Source organism: Carassius gibelio, chromosome A14 (assembly GCF_023724105.1).
Source record: "Carassius gibelio isolate Cgi1373 ecotype wild population from Czech Republic chromosome A14, carGib1.2-hapl.c, whole genome shotgun sequence".
Taxonomy (NCBI): Eukaryota; Metazoa; Chordata; class Actinopteri; order Cypriniformes; family Cyprinidae; genus Carassius; species Carassius gibelio.
Genome location: NC_068384.1, coordinates 1,956,738 through 1,971,745, shown reverse-complemented (window position 1 = coordinate 1,971,745; position 15,008 = coordinate 1,956,738). Strand labels below are relative to the sequence as shown.

At 36.1% G+C, this 15,008-nt stretch overlaps 2 protein-coding genes across 2 annotated transcripts; both read left to right on the top strand.

Moving 5' to 3' along the window:
- Window positions 1–662: 662 nt before the first annotated feature.
- LOC128027200 (cullin-4B) lies at window positions 663–11,053 on the top strand. Its single transcript, XM_052614550.1, has 20 exons — window positions 663–1,558; window positions 3,979–4,094; window positions 4,179–4,282; window positions 4,557–4,626; window positions 4,777–4,850; window positions 4,975–5,137; window positions 5,702–5,791; window positions 6,096–6,178; window positions 6,270–6,337; window positions 6,443–6,561; window positions 6,669–6,861; window positions 6,985–7,089; window positions 7,182–7,292; window positions 7,405–7,490; window positions 7,576–7,683; window positions 7,773–7,886; window positions 8,078–8,183; window positions 8,773–8,945; window positions 9,020–9,172; window positions 9,875–11,053. Exons 1-20 carry the CDS (start codon window positions 1,096–1,098, stop codon window positions 9,968–9,970), a joined length of 2,595 nt encoding a protein of 864 aa, XP_052470510.1. The 5' UTR covers window positions 663–1,095; the 3' UTR covers window positions 9,971–11,053.
- Window positions 11,054–11,740: 687 nt separating this feature from the next.
- LOC128027205 (malignant T-cell-amplified sequence 1) lies at window positions 11,741–14,429 on the top strand. The gene is made up of 6 exons (XM_052614559.1): window positions 11,741–11,927; window positions 12,440–12,592; window positions 12,693–12,790; window positions 12,945–13,078; window positions 13,513–13,580; window positions 14,196–14,429. The coding sequence occupies exons 1-6, from the start codon at window positions 11,917–11,919 to the stop codon at window positions 14,275–14,277; spliced, it is 546 nt and encodes a 181-aa protein (XP_052470519.1). The 5' UTR covers window positions 11,741–11,916; the 3' UTR covers window positions 14,278–14,429.
- The last annotated feature ends 579 nt before the right edge of the window (window positions 14,430–15,008 follow it).

The window sequence follows — 15,008 nt, the reverse complement described above, 5'->3', positions numbered from 1 at the left end:
GTCACAAACCTTTACTTAAGTAATATTCTAAACAGTAAGGAGACTTTATTAGCTTCTGGTAAGATATCTATAATTTTACTTAAGTGTAGATTTCAAGTTCTTTATCCACCACCGGGAATCTGTGTGTGATGGTTATAGTTGTAGTCAAATTGACCCTTATTGGATTCAGTACAAAAATCAGACATAATAATAATAATAATAATAATAATAATAATAATAATAATAATAATAATAATAATAATTATTATTATTATTATTATAATAAAATCTGTTAAAAACAGCTAAACATGATTATTATACAGCACATTATACATATTTTCTAGCTAAATTAAACCATTTTTCATTCTCAAAACGACTTAAATAAAATAAGTTGTATTTAGTTAACCATAAAATTAATTAAAACCCATTTGACATCCTGCCCCATTAAATGTGACAACTGGCCTTGACCAGACATTTATGGATAATATAATTAAACCTTTTAGTAAAAATAAACATGATAAAATTTGGCACAAAAAATAAAAAAATACAAAATAAATTTTAGCTTGGAGGATATTCACAACAGTATTTGGAGGCTGGCTTGCGCTTTATGTGCTGTCGCCCCCTGGCGGAGGCTCGGGAACGTCAGGCCTCGCGCTTTACTAAAGCGCCTCAACAGCAGCTGCGCAACGGTTGGAAGTACTTCCGGCGGGTCATCGTCGCCTCTTAGAAAAGTTACTATTTCCCCGCGGACTTTTCCTCAAACCAAAAATACCAGTCTATTTACCGAGCGGAAAGACAGCGTCAGGCAGAATGCTTTAACGCACACAGCTCTCGGCAAAAATCAGTTTGTGATCTAACGGACTTTGTGCAGCGCGCAAGAGTGTGCTCGAGCGAGAGGAAGCAGTATTCAACCATCTTTCCTCTGCTGGCAATAACAAGAACAGAGAAGGGTCCAAGTGGGGCTGCACTTCTCATTTTATCCTCTTTTTCCACTTAATTCTTACTCGGAGCCGCGAGGTTGCACTTTCCCCGACCGAGACCGAGGAATAGAAAGCGTCCACTCACCGGGATCGTAGCATTAGTAGATTAGCGATTTGATTTGGTATTTCTTTTTTCATGTTTCCAACAGGTTTACCTTCCCCTAATCCCCCACCGCCAGCCCAAGAGCCCAGACCGGCAGCTTCTGATGTTCACAACGACAGTAACGTTAGCTTAACGGCTTCTAAGAAGAGGAAAACTAACAGCTCCGAGAAGGAAGACATTGATTCAATATCTTCGTCTCCTAAAGCCATTTGTAATTCCTCCTCCACAACGTCCAGCTCTTCCAGTCCACTGCAGCAGCAGCAGCACATCCAGAAGAAGTTGAGGTTCGAGGACCCGCTGGATTTGATCGGACTGGATGTGAAGATGGCCGAGGAGTCATGTAACTCTGCAGAATCGTGTTCAAAGGCGAGAAATGTGTTCCTGTCCGGAGGTGTCGGGCATCATGCTAACGGACTGACCAAGTCTGCGGGCTCCGCCACCTTCTCCAACAGCAAACCCGGTGCTGCGAAGAAACTTGTTATCAAGAACTTTAAAGGTAGGTGAATAGTCGGAGTTCGTCTTCGTCTTGTCTGAAAACATCTTGTGCTGTGTCTCCAAACTTAGCGAGCTGCCAGCCTATGCAGCATTTTGGCTAAACGCACCTGCGATGTTCAGAAATGATGCGTAGCATCTAAAACCGTAGGAAGCAACTCCAGTAACCATCTTAGAAAAGGAAAAGTGCTGCTGTCAGGGTGTTGAGACCAGCTTTATAAATATACACACACTTATATATAGACTTTATTATTTAACTGGCGTTTATTTTTTTTAAGGAACTTCCATTACTTAAGCAAAAAAACAACAACAATGAATTGAGATTAATTGAAACACTCAATAGTTTATTTTGATTATTAACTGATGTAAACATCCTTTTCTTTGTTATAATTTTGTATTAAATGTATTTTTTTAATGTGTGCGTGTGTATATACAGTCATGGCCAAATGTTTTGGCAGTGACAAAATATTTTTGTTTTTCAAAGTTTGCTGCTTAATCTGTTGTGGTGTTCATTCACATTGTTTTATTTAGATTATTGTGTAGGGGGATCAGATGCATTTTAAATAATTGCTAAAAGCTTCATTGGCCAAAAAAGAAAAAGAAAAAAAAAGAACTTTTCACCAAAAAAAAAAAAAAAAAACCTTTTTGATTCTAAGACAACACATGTACAATCATTGTGTTCTTGTTAGCAATGGTTACTTCCAAATAAACGTGTGCAGCCATCATCACTTTGCATTAAAATGGCCTCACATGCCAGGAAAGTGCCACAAAGAATATTGCACCTGAAATAACCATTTATTGGATCATCAATAACTTCAAGGAGAGAGGTTTGAGTCCGACTGCAGTGAAGAAGTCTTTAGGACGCCCCAGAGTGACCAGCGAGTGCCAGGACCGTCTTCTCCTGAGGAGTCAGCTACAGAATCGTGTCTCCATCAGTGCAGAGCTTGTTCAGGAACAGCAGCAGGTTGGTGCGAGAGCATCTGCAGCACCGTGACGCAAAGGCTTTTGGACAATGGTCAGGTGTCAAGACGGGCAACAAAGAAGCCACTTCTCTCCAAGAAAAACACCAAGCACATACTGAAATTCTGCAGGAAGTACAAGGATTGGACAGTAGAAGACTGATGCAAAGTTATTTTCTCTGATGAAGGTCCCTTCCGACTGCTTGGGACAGCTGGAAAATTGGTTGTTCGAAGAAGAAATTGTAACATACAGATAAAATGTTAGAGACCCTCCCTGTGTGTGGTTGCTTTTCAAACAAGGGAGTGGGCTCTTATTTATTCTGCCCAAAAACACTGCCATGAATAAAGAATGGTATCAGAACGTCCTGCAAGAGCGACTTCTTCCACAGATCCATGAGCAATTTGATGATGAATCGTGCATTTTTCAGTATGATGGAGCACCATGTCTCAAAGCAAAAGTGATTAAAGAAGTGGCTTGAAGATCACTTCATTGACATTTTGGATCCGTGGCCAGCAACTCCCCAGATCTCCATCTCATAGAGAACCCGTGGTCAAGTCCTCAAAAGGTGAGTGGACAAGCAGAAGAACACAAATTGTGATCAACTCTGAGAACTAACAAGGCAAGAATGGATCGTCATCAGTCAGGATTTGGCCCAGATGCTAATATCCAGCATACTGGAGCGGATTGCAGAGGTTATGAAGAACAAGGGTCAGCAAATATTGACTCATTATATTTTTTTGTCGGGGCAAAAAAAGTATTTAGAACTTATGATATGCTTATAATTGTTTTTCAGTATATTATAGAAACATGTTGTAAAATGATCTAAAAATACTGAAGCAGCAAATTTAGCAAAACACAAAATGCATGTCACTGACAAAACTTTTGGCCATGACGGTATATACTCAAAAACAGTGAGTTATGAAGCAAAACGATACGAATACCAAAACACATTTTAAAAGAAGTATGAAGGTGTTGTAGCAAACATACCAGCTTAATAATATTTCTGCTTTTAAACCCTCAAAGTGCATGTTAACCCAGTTTACCCCATGATAATGTCCTTACTGTAATTTATACATGCTAACTGTTTCTTAAACTCATTTTTTAATTGGTGATCAACATTATGCCACACAGACTGCCACACAGTCTTTAAATTTTGTCCTAGTAGCCATAATTTTTAAATTTAGCATTATTTTGTGTATTTGAATGCATTAATGAAAGTAAATCACTTTAGTAACTGCTGTATTAAAGAAAATACTGTGCTGTTGTCACCGGTGAGATCAGCTTTTTATCTGTATGAACTTGTATATATATTTTATGTAACGTGCATTTGTTTATGATGGCACATCACTTGTATAGACCATATCAAAACCTGACCTTCATTGAAACCGTAATCCGTTTTTATGTTTCTTACGCATCATAACTGTTTTTAAGTATCCTTTTTTTTTTCTTATAATGTTACATCAGAAAAGCCCAAATTACCGGAGAATTACACGAATGAGACCTGGCAGAAGCTGAAGGAGGCAGTAGAGGCCATACAGAACAGCACTTCAATAAAGTACAACCTAGAAGAGCTCTATCAGGTAGGTTTATGTAAATATTTGTTTGATCATTTAGTATTATTATACATGGAATCTAATGCTATTTTTTCCCTTTTGTTTTTTCAGGCTGTTGAAAATTTGTGCTCCCATAAGATATCTGCCAAGCTCTATAAACAGCTCCGAGTGGTCTGTGAAGACCATATCAAGGCTCAGATTGACCAGTTCAGAGAATATCCTTTTCCTTGCTATACATTTATATGCAGTTTCTTGCTGTTGAGAGTTAAAGTGAATAGCATGCATCTGGGCTCATCATGAAAATGTGTATTTATTTTTTTCACGAAGTGAAACAATGGCCAATCAGACATGATAAAGTTATTAGAAACAATTTAGAAGTAAAAAAAAAAAAAAAAAAAATATATATATATTTTATCATGTATTTCTTAAAACATAAATGTATAAGGGAAAATTCTGTCATATGAAACCATTTCTTAACTCTTGCTCTACGGATGCCTTAGACAGTGTTCTGTTCCTCAAGAAAATAGACAAATGTTGGCAAGATCACTGCAGACAAATGGTTAGTGAAGTTAGTCGACTCTAGACCTATTGTCTGTACATTTATTTCAAATAGGTTGTAAGTTGACCTTTTTATTAAATGTTCTTATATCTAGTTATTTACTTGTTTGCCAAAATGCTTTTAATACAAAAACACTCTCTTTTCTTCTAGATCATGATTAGGAGTATATTTTTGTTTTTGGATCGCACATATGTTTTACAAAATTCAATGCTGCCATCAATCTGGTAGGTCTTCACTCTTTGCCGAAAGAATTTGTAAAGAGGCTCTGTCACATTTGCTGTCTTTTTTTTACTACCATTGCTTTGCTGTTCACTGGTGATTAAAGATACACTTGTGTTCTGTCGTCAGGGACATGGGCTTGGAGTTGTTTCGTTTCTATATCATCAGCGACCTGAAGGTGCAGTGTAAGACAATCGATGGGATTCTGCTTCTTATTGAGAGAGAGCGGAGTGGAGAGGCTGTAGACCGCAGTCTCCTGAGGAGTCTTCTGAGCATGCTCTCAGATCTGCAGGTTAGCTCACCTGCTTTCTCAGTTGTACTCAAACCAACGTATCTGGGTTTATTTTGCATGTGGCATAACCATTTAATAATATGAATAATTTTGACTTGCTCCTCAGTTTTTTTTTTTTTTACTGTAAAAAAACATGGTTACCAACCGTAAGCAATGTACTGGTGTTTCTTATTGCTTGCTTAAGTGGCATGTCTGTATAAAGTCAGTAAACCCAATAACATTCACATTACACAGAAAAGAAGTCTGGTTAGTTAAACTCTCAAATTACATGGCCCGTTTATCTCCATGGTAGTGTCTGTATTGTAGCAACTTATTTTCTTAAACTGATGGATGAGTGTGAAATATTTAAGCATCAACATTATGCTTCATCCTGTAATTTGCATCTTTACACTTAGTCTCAGTTGAAAAAGCTGTTATTCTGCATTCATACATTAATGAAAGATTAAACAAAACCATGGCAAATCTTGTGAGATCTTGATCCCTGATATCATTCAGGCCTTAAATTGTGTGGTCAAACCTGTTAGTATTGTTGTTGTAATCACACCTTTGTTCATTTAATGACAGATTTATCAGGATTCATTCGAAGATCGCTTTCTGGAGGAGACAAATCGACTTTATGCTGCAGAGGGCCAGAGACTCATGCAAGAAAGAGAGGTTAGTTTCACATCAGGGGAACAAAGTATTGGTTTTATTGTTTTATTTTGATTCTGTGAGAAATAAATGATTGGCATTCCTCATTAAGTGGAAATTATTTGTATTTGTATTTCTTTTAAATCTTTAAAGTGTCAGCGCCCTTAGTTTTTTTCAAAATTATTCACACCCCTACAAAGATATGCTGCTGTTTTGTTTTTGTGGAACATAGAAATGAAAGAATCGTACTTTAAATTATTTTTTTTTCTGTCCCATTTAGGATAGTAACATTTCAGTTATTTATTCTGAACAAATATTTTCTTTTCAGGTGCCAGAGTATCTCCATCATGTCAACAAACGTCTGGAAGAGGAGGCAGATAGAGTCATTACATACCTAGACCAGAGCACACAGTACGTATGCAGAAAATATATAATTTGCATTACTATAGTAGTATAGTTATTTAGTTATTTTGGCAAAAATATATATCTTTATTATTTGTAGAAAAAGTCTCATTGCCAAAGTAGAAAATCAGCTGCTTGGAGAACACCTCCCTGCAATACTTCAGAAAGGTATCGCCTTCTACAAATGAAGATGATTGATACTGTATTTGGTGTTCAAATGGTTAACCGTCCTCAAAATTTCACATAAGTGATCGTTTTCTTACTACTCTGTAGGTTTGAATAACCTGCTGGATGAGAACCGTATTCAGGATCTGTCTCTGCTGTACCAGCTCTTCAGTCGTGTGAAGGGAGGCGTGCAGGTGCTTCTCCAGCACTGGATCGAGTACATCAAGGTGTGCAGAGAACCCATCTAGATTTTTTTTTTTTCATAAAAAAAACATGACCCAACAGTTCTGAATGTGCGCATTCAATATCACAAGCCTTGTTTGTTGTGTCTCAGGCATTTGGAAGCACAATTGTCATCAACCCAGAGAAAGACAAGACAATGGTCCAGGAGCTTTTGGATTTCAAGGATAAAGTCGATCACATCATTGATGTGTGTTTCATGAGGAATGAGAAGTTTGTTAATGGCATGAAGGAGGCCTTCGAGACCTACATCAATAAACGGCCGAACAAACCTGCAGAGCTCATAGGTCGGTTCACAAATGTCATTTTCTGAGCAATCTTCAGGGGTTTCTGTTTGATTGAGAGCTTGCAGCTGATTGGATCAAGACACATATTAATATACACTAATGTTGCAAATTTATGTGCTATAGCAAAACATGTGGATTCAAAGCTCCGTGCTGGGAACAAAGAAGCGACTGATGAGGAACTCGAGAAAATGTTGGACAAGATAATGATCATCTTCAGGTTTATTTATGGTAATACATTTAAACTTAATGCTCTGTTCTAAAGACCTTCAATTATTAAACATCCGTCCAAGCTTCATAGACTTTCTCATCTCTCTTTTAAGGCAAAGATGTTTTTGAGGCCTTCTACAAGAAAGACTTGGCGAAGAGGTTACTAGTGGGAAAGAGTGCCTCTGTAGATGCTGAGAAATCAATGCTGTCGAAACTGAAGCATGGTAAATTACATTTCTACTTTTATGTTTGATTCATAAAACATCGCATCCTCATTAACACCGAGGCTTCGACAGACTGTGAAGTAAAAAATGGCGAATTGTGTTTTTCTTGTAGAATGTGGCGCTGCATTTACCAGTAAGTTGGAAGGAATGTTCAAAGACATGGAGCTGTCAAAAGATATTATGGTGCAGTTCAAACAGGTAAGGAGAGCTTTTATTTTTATTGTCATTATTTACATTCTCTTGTCTAATTACATATTTCAAATTTCTCTTCTCTGCACCTCAGCACATGCAATGCCAAAATATTCCTGGGAACATTGAGTTGACGGTGAACATCCTCACTATGGGTTATTGGCCAACATACGTCCCCATGGAAGTACATCTGCCTCCAGAGGTCTGTTCTGATGAATATTGAGATATGGGATGTTCCCTTGTCCTTTAACATGACATTAATAACCTTTTTTAATACTCTTCACTCTACAGATGGTAAGATTTCAAGAGATTTTCAAAACGTTTTACCTGGGCAAACACAGTGGACGGAAACTACAGTGGCAGTCGACGTTAGGACATTGCGTTTTAAAGGCAGAATTCAAAGAGGTAATGCACTTTTTTAAATTTTCTTTTGTAAAAAGCAATTGGGCTTAAATACCAGACTGTTAGTAGCTGATTAAACATGTATGTGTGTGTATATATTTATTTATTTATTTTCAGTCACAATGTTCTTTTCTAAAGGTTTCTCAGAAAAATGGAAATGGCTATATATATATTTTTTCCTTTTTTTACTACAGGGCAAAAAAGAGCTGCAGGTTTCCCTGTTTCAGACGTTAGTCCTGCTGATGTTTAATGAAGCAGAGGAGTTCTCTCTGGAGGATATTAAATTGGCTACAGGCATTGGTATGGATACTTGTGACAAGCAAATGCATTGCAATTTATTCTTGATTTTAAGAAATACTAATGCATTCAATGTTAAACCAGGGTTTCTGCGGGTCCTAAAAAAGTCCTTCGCAAGTTAAGGCATTAACAATTCTAAAATGGTAAAAACATATGCCTAGAAAAAAGAACAATGGGACACGAAAACTTGAGTCCATTGGCAGATATCTGTTCTTGTTTTAGATGAATTCCACAGAAAACAAGAATTTTTACCGCATGCAATCTTGCTTCTAAAGTAAATGTTTCTTGATATGAGAATCTTTAGACATTTGCACGTGAAAACAAGGTCAAAATGCTAAAGAAAACATCACTTCTTTGCAGTGTGATTAGAAGTACAGTAAAAGTGATTTCCATATTCTAGAGGTTGGGATTTGAGCTATTCAAGCCTTTTTTTGTGAAAGTTGTATTTTTTAACTTTGAAGAGTTGCTAATACAGCTCGATGTTTGCTCCTTATACATTTATATTTAGAGAAGATATTGACTTAACTTCCAAAATGTTTAACAAATTTGACAAAAGAGCCTCCAGTGAATTAAAATACGAATACATTCGCAGAGGACGGTGAGTTGAGGCGGACTCTGCAGTCACTGGCCTGTGGGAAGGCGCGTGTCCTTACCAAAACCCCGAAGAGTAAAGACGTGGAGGACGGAGACAAGTTCTCTTGTAATGATGATTTCAAACACAAACTCTTCAGGATTAAAATCAACCAGATCCAGATGAAAGAAACGGTACTGTCCCCGCACACACCTATCATTTGGTTGATGTTGTGTGAAAGTCTCATGCTCTTTGCTGTACATCACAGGTGGAGGAGCAAGCCAGCACTACAGAGAGAGTCTTCCAGGATCGTCAGTACCAAATCGATGCTGCAATTGTTCGAATCATGAAGATGAGGAAAACTCTCAGCCATAATCTTCTGGTGTCTGAGGTGTACAACCAACTTAAATTCCCAGTCAAGGTGAGGTCATGGTTGCCCCAACGTTTTGGTTTCACAGTTAACGGAGCTGTTTCACTGTGGATGTTGTGCTGCTAGACTGTGCACACAACATAAAGTGCCAGTGAACAGTCAAACAGAATTAGAATACTTCAACAAGTCTTGTGCTCTGTTACTAATATTTATTGTACTGTGTGACTGCTTTGTGCATTACAATAAGAGTATTTTTAATTGCACATTGTACAATCGCTGTGTGTCCAAGCATTTTTTTTTTAATGAAAATTAATCAACTTATTTATTTATTCAGCAAGGATTCATTTAATTGATCAAAAGTTACAGTAATGACATTTGTAATGTTACAGAAAGTATTGATCATCTTTATTGAGCACCAAAATCTGCATATTAGAATGATTTCTGAAAGATCAAGTGACAAAATTCAGCTGGTTGGAAAATGGGATGCCTAAATAAAGAATATGGAATTTTAATGCAAATTATGTTTGGCAAAAATAATTATGACCAAAGTCAAGGGATTTCTCATAGTCATTTAGATTTTAGTTAAATTATTCATAGTAAATGCATTATTTTACCCCTCTAGTCTTAAGTTTTCATATAATATGAGCAATATGTACACAATGTCACTAAAATTGAGAATAAACCCAAGATTCACTGTGCTCACAGCAGAGAACATGTGCCATTGCAACTAAATTTTGTTTCTTCTTTTTGCAGCCTGCTGATCTGAAGAAGAGGATAGAGTCACTTATTGACAGGGACTACATGGAAAGGGATAAGGACAATCCCAATCAATACAACTATGTGGCTTAGAGAGAGAGAGCGTGAGAATAAGAGGTATAAATGAGGGATGGCAGAAATGACAGGAGGAAGCTGTTCTCAGTGACGTTGTTTACTTCCCTTAGCACATGGAACCCCTTTTTCCGAGTTTTGTTCAATTTAACATCTTCACCCCAGTGACCAACAACTGAATCAGTTTTCTCTTCATGGCTTTGACAGGGTAGCGTAAGTTGTATTTCTCTCAATTAGAAGAAAAGACCACACAAAATGATTTAGTTAAAATGCTTTTGAGAATTGGACACTCCCAAGCTTAAAAAAGAAAGGTATTTATTTTCAGACTTTGTTCCATGGCTTTTGTTTGTTTTCTCTGACACGTGATTATTATTTTTTTTCTCATCGTTTACTCATGCAAATATCACATAACATATTTATGTATTACCTGTGCAAAAAAAAACCAACACCACATTCACTGTATTTGACTCGTTTGTTCAGTCGGTGTCACATTGGGTACCAAGTGTGTGAACATTGAAAACAGGTTTTCTCTTTTGCCAATGTTTGTACAAGGAAAAGGAGATTCAGCTGATTGGTCACAAGCAGTTTATGTTCTGTGAATGATTTATTGAGAAGTAGAACAATTGTGGCTGATTGGTAATTTCACAGTATGTGCCAACATTAGATAAAACCAAGCACTTGTTTTGTTTGTAGGAATGTTAACGCTGCTAAACACTAACTTGTACATCTTCCTTCTTTTCCCCTCCCTGCTTACATCATCTCACATTTCTTCCTCTTGTTTATTTTGTATATACATTTTACACACAACTTTGATGTTTGACACTTTCGACTACATTGCAACTGCGTTCTTTCTCCGAAAACTCAGAACAAGCACAGCAGCACCATTTTAACATTCTAGTGTTTCCAAGTTTATATATCCCTTAAGTTCTGAATTAGACCCGTATACTGAGAAGCTCCTCTGTGTGGCATCACTGGATCGGTCTGTGGAGTTTTCGGCAGTGGTGTTTTGAGAAATCATACTTAAGTGGACATTCGTCCAAGTGTCTGGAAAAAGTATGCTCATTTTTATTGCCTCAGAATAAACAACTGTATGTGTTTCCATGATCTTGTCCCTCTAATCAGTTTATTTGATCATCATTGAAAAATCTCCATGACAAATTAAGTCTAGATAATGGGTGGGTGAATAGACCAAAGCATCCTTAGACATAATAAACTGGCAGTACATCATTATTTTCATAAAAATACATTGATATTCTAACCAATAACCACACAAAACTTGACGTTGTTTTTTTTATATATATATGTGTATATTTTATGGTAGATATCAAAGTTGGCTCAGATTATAAGACGATACTCTTTAGGCATTTCTTTGTTTATGCACTGATAAAATTTTCAGGTTTTTGGACTAATTTGCTTCCGTTACATTTGCTTTCAGACTTGTGGAAAGGAAATTAATAATAATAATAATAATTTTTAAAAAAGCAGTTTTCTCAATGATTGTTCCCTCATGCACTTTCCTCAATGTTCACTTAACTAGCTCTTTCATAAAAATTACTCCAATCTATATTTTGCCGTTTTTACTTTATCAATCTTCTGATCTGGGTATGTACGCAAATTGGTGCATATTTAAACATTTCTGGGAAAGGTGTAATGCAAAACAAGTGTCTTAATATGCTGGGATTAGTTACATTTTTTACTCACTTTGACTATCATTAGCGACTAAAGTTTGGTATTTGTTTTATGTATAGCAAAATACATAGCATCATTTTGTCATACTGTACTTCCATTCCTTGCCGTAAAAGATTTACCACTGTCGTAAACCGGAATCACCTGCGGTAGTGAAGCGTGGAGTCCGTTCATCACATCTTCTGAATGTTTAGGTTTTTTTGGTTCAGAAAACTTAACAGTTACGAACTGTAAGATCACACAGATCGGAGGACAAGAGTGACGGATAACGACCTGCAAGGATGTTTAAAAAGTAAGCTTGAGTCGTTGTCAACCTTATAAATAGTAGCGAACATAACTTAGCATTGTTGCAGTAATGTATTGTTTCAGTAACCCAGTAGCTTTGGCTTCTCAGTAGAAATAGAAGACATGTTGCATGCACACGCTTATCAGTTTATATGCTATAGTAACTTAATATTTGCCCTTAATTCTGTATCGAGACAGCAACCTGTTTAGCTGCTCTGCTAACTTGCTCTGTCAGCTGATTTTCATGGTTCATTAGAAATGATCCATCTGTATTTTTTTAATACTTAATTTTTGCCAAGATACTTCTAATAAAAAAATAAAAAATACTGATTCAATTGTATGTTTACATTTATTATAAAAACTGAACAACTGATGGTAATTGTCATGTGAGGCTTTTATATTAGACTAATTTCTTTATTTTACCATACTTTACCATAAAATTATAATATTACAGAGACCTCTACTCTGCAGGTATTGAACATTAAATTAGATGATTTCCTTTTCTCTCTCTCTTAATAGATTTGATGAAAAGGAAAATGTTTCAAACTGTATTCAACTGAAGACATCTGTTATTAAGGGTATAAAGAATCAGCTGTTAGATCAGTTTCCCAACATCGATGATTGGCTCAACCAGATAATGCCCAAAAAGGACCCTGTCAAAATTGTGAGATGGTAAGAGTTGCACTATATATAAAGTCAGTGCTTACTGATATGCAGAACTAAGAGAGTTACTCATTTTACATCTGAGGTGTGTGATATTTTATGATTCCAGTCATGAGCATATTGAAATTCTTACGGTAAACGGAGAGCTACTCTTCTTCAGACAGAGAGAAGGACCCTTCTATCCCACCCTCAGACTTCTACACAAATGTAAGTCAGCACTTATATACTTCAAATCAGTAGCAGTAAGATGTTTCTCTGCAGAAAAGATTGCCGGGTGCAAGAAGGGTACTTCTTTTACTAAGTCAGACGACTTATTCCTTTGGTCAGACTAATGGCTGCTACTCACGTGTCTGTTCTTCAGATCCCTTCATTCTGCCACACCAACAAGTAGATAAAGGAGCCATCAAATTTGTTCTGAGTGGAGCTAATATCATGTGCCCAGGCCTCACATCACCAGGAGCCAAACTCTACCCTGCTGCAACAGACACAGTAGTCGTATCTTTCCAACTGTTGTATTATATTCAATTATATATATATATATATGTATGTATGTGTGTATGTTTTTTCCCACTTGATGAGTTAATCCTATGGATTCATTGTAAAGGAATAGTTCAATCCAAAAGTTGTCAATTCCAATCTGTGATAATGTAATTATTATCAGTTTTATTTTATTTATATATGATTATATGAGTTTATTTATGTTTTAAATGTATATTTTTGGTTTTCTATTTAAATTCAGTTTGTTTTAAAAGTTATGTTCTGCACTTTCATTTTTGTTTAACATTTCTATTTAGCTTTCATTTATTTTTATTTCAGTTTTAGTCATTTTAGTGTTCCAACTTAAATCCATTTATTTCAGGTAGTTGCCAAAGCGGTTGACTGGTGTGTGTTGATGATCACAAGATGTTGTCCTTAAGTATTTGTTTCAGGCCATAATGGCAGAAGGGAAGCAGCACGCGCTTTGTGTGGGAGTCATGAAGATGTCTGCAGATGACATGTAAGTGATTTTATGCAGTTCCTGGACTCTGAATAAAAAACACAATTAATGTCTATAGTCTTGATTGTATGGAAGCCCGTTTCTGCCACTGAATAAAAAAAAAAAAAAGTTAATTCTGACTTTTTAGATCACAATTCTGACTTTTTTTTTTTTCTCAGAATTGCGAGATATAAACTTGCAATTGTGAGTTATGAAGTCAAAATTGAAGAAAAAAACTCAGAATTGCAATTCTGACTTTGTAACTTGCAATTCTGAGAAATAAAATCAGAGATTTTCCTCACTATAGCGAGTATTGCAACTTTATAACTTGCAATTTTAACTTTTTAACTCACAATTGCGAGTTAATATCAAATTTGCAATTCTGAGATAAGTCTCAATAACCTTCTTTTATTTTTTATTTATTGGTGTAAACGGGCTTCCATACGATTGTGGTGTGAATACATCATGTATAAAATTATTTTAGTTGTTAGAAGAAATAATGAATGAAATCAATATAAATAAATCAGCATCAGTTTAAATCTGTGACTACAATTAATTGGTTATTGAAAACTAAAATATAACAAAGAGAAGTGCATTTCATTTAAAAATATTTTCTTGTCTCACATCACTGAACAGAGGGAAAGTAAACAAGGGAATTGGAATTGAGAACGTTCACTATCTGAATGATGGACTGTGGCATATGAAGACGTATAAGTAATGAGAGATGAGAAGATGTGCTGGAATCGTTCGGACCCCTTGTCACCAGGCTGCCCATCTACTGTTTACATGAATGGACTCAACAGTGTACCATGCCGAAAGCTTTGAAAGCGACCCTAATTTAATGCACAAATAAAACCTGCATTCAAGTCATCCAAACTGAAATGGTCTGTTGCTACAGTGAGAGCTGAATTGTGTCATGGCAGCTTAAAGCCTGTTTAAACAAGTGTATAATTCTCAGTTGCCCAAGACAGAAATCATCTGGTATTTACTTAAACGAAATTACTTGCAAAAGATGAGTTATACAACACATGCCATTAAATACTCTGTATCATATGCATTTCTAGACCATATGTTTTCATCGTTTTTAATATTTTTGTTTGCACTAAAAGCAGTAAACTTACATTAATGACAATGTATCTCAAAGAATCCCATGTGGAGTTGTTGTTTTTTTTGCAAACACACATTTCTCTGTTGCTTTACTTCTATGGGATTTACTTCCACATCCTATTTATGGACATATGGAATACAAAAGGCAAATGTTAATGTCCCAATAAATAAAGGGACATTTGACTGTTACAGAAAGTTAATCCAACCAGATTATGAAAGACAAACTCATCTCAGCACATAAGGAAACTCAAATTAATTTTAAGGTAACTAATATAGGGAAACCAAAGTGATTTACAGTTGAAGCATTCAGATTGATCAGGTTGTGTATAATCTGGGAACAGA

Excerpts from the sequence above, each read along its gene's own strand:
- LOC128027200 (XM_052614550.1), top strand. The coding sequence starts at position 1,096 with ATGTTTCCAACAGGTTTACCTTCCCCTAATCCCCCACCGCCAGCCCAA. Across the intron at positions 5,138-5,701 it reads GCATGCTCTCAGATCTGCAG|ATTTATCAGGATTCATTCGA; the intron begins GTTAGCTCACCT and ends ATTTAATGACAG. Across the intron at positions 6,862-6,984 it reads CAAACCTGCAGAGCTCATAG|CAAAACATGTGGATTCAAAG; the intron begins GTCGGTTCACAA and ends TATGTGCTATAG.
- LOC128027205 (XM_052614559.1), top strand. Across the intron at positions 12,593-12,692 it reads CCTGTCAAAATTGTGAGATG|TCATGAGCATATTGAAATTC; the intron begins GTAAGAGTTGCA and ends TTATGATTCCAG. Across the intron at positions 13,079-13,512 it reads CTGCAACAGACACAGTAGTC|GCCATAATGGCAGAAGGGAA; the intron begins GTATCTTTCCAA and ends TATTTGTTTCAG.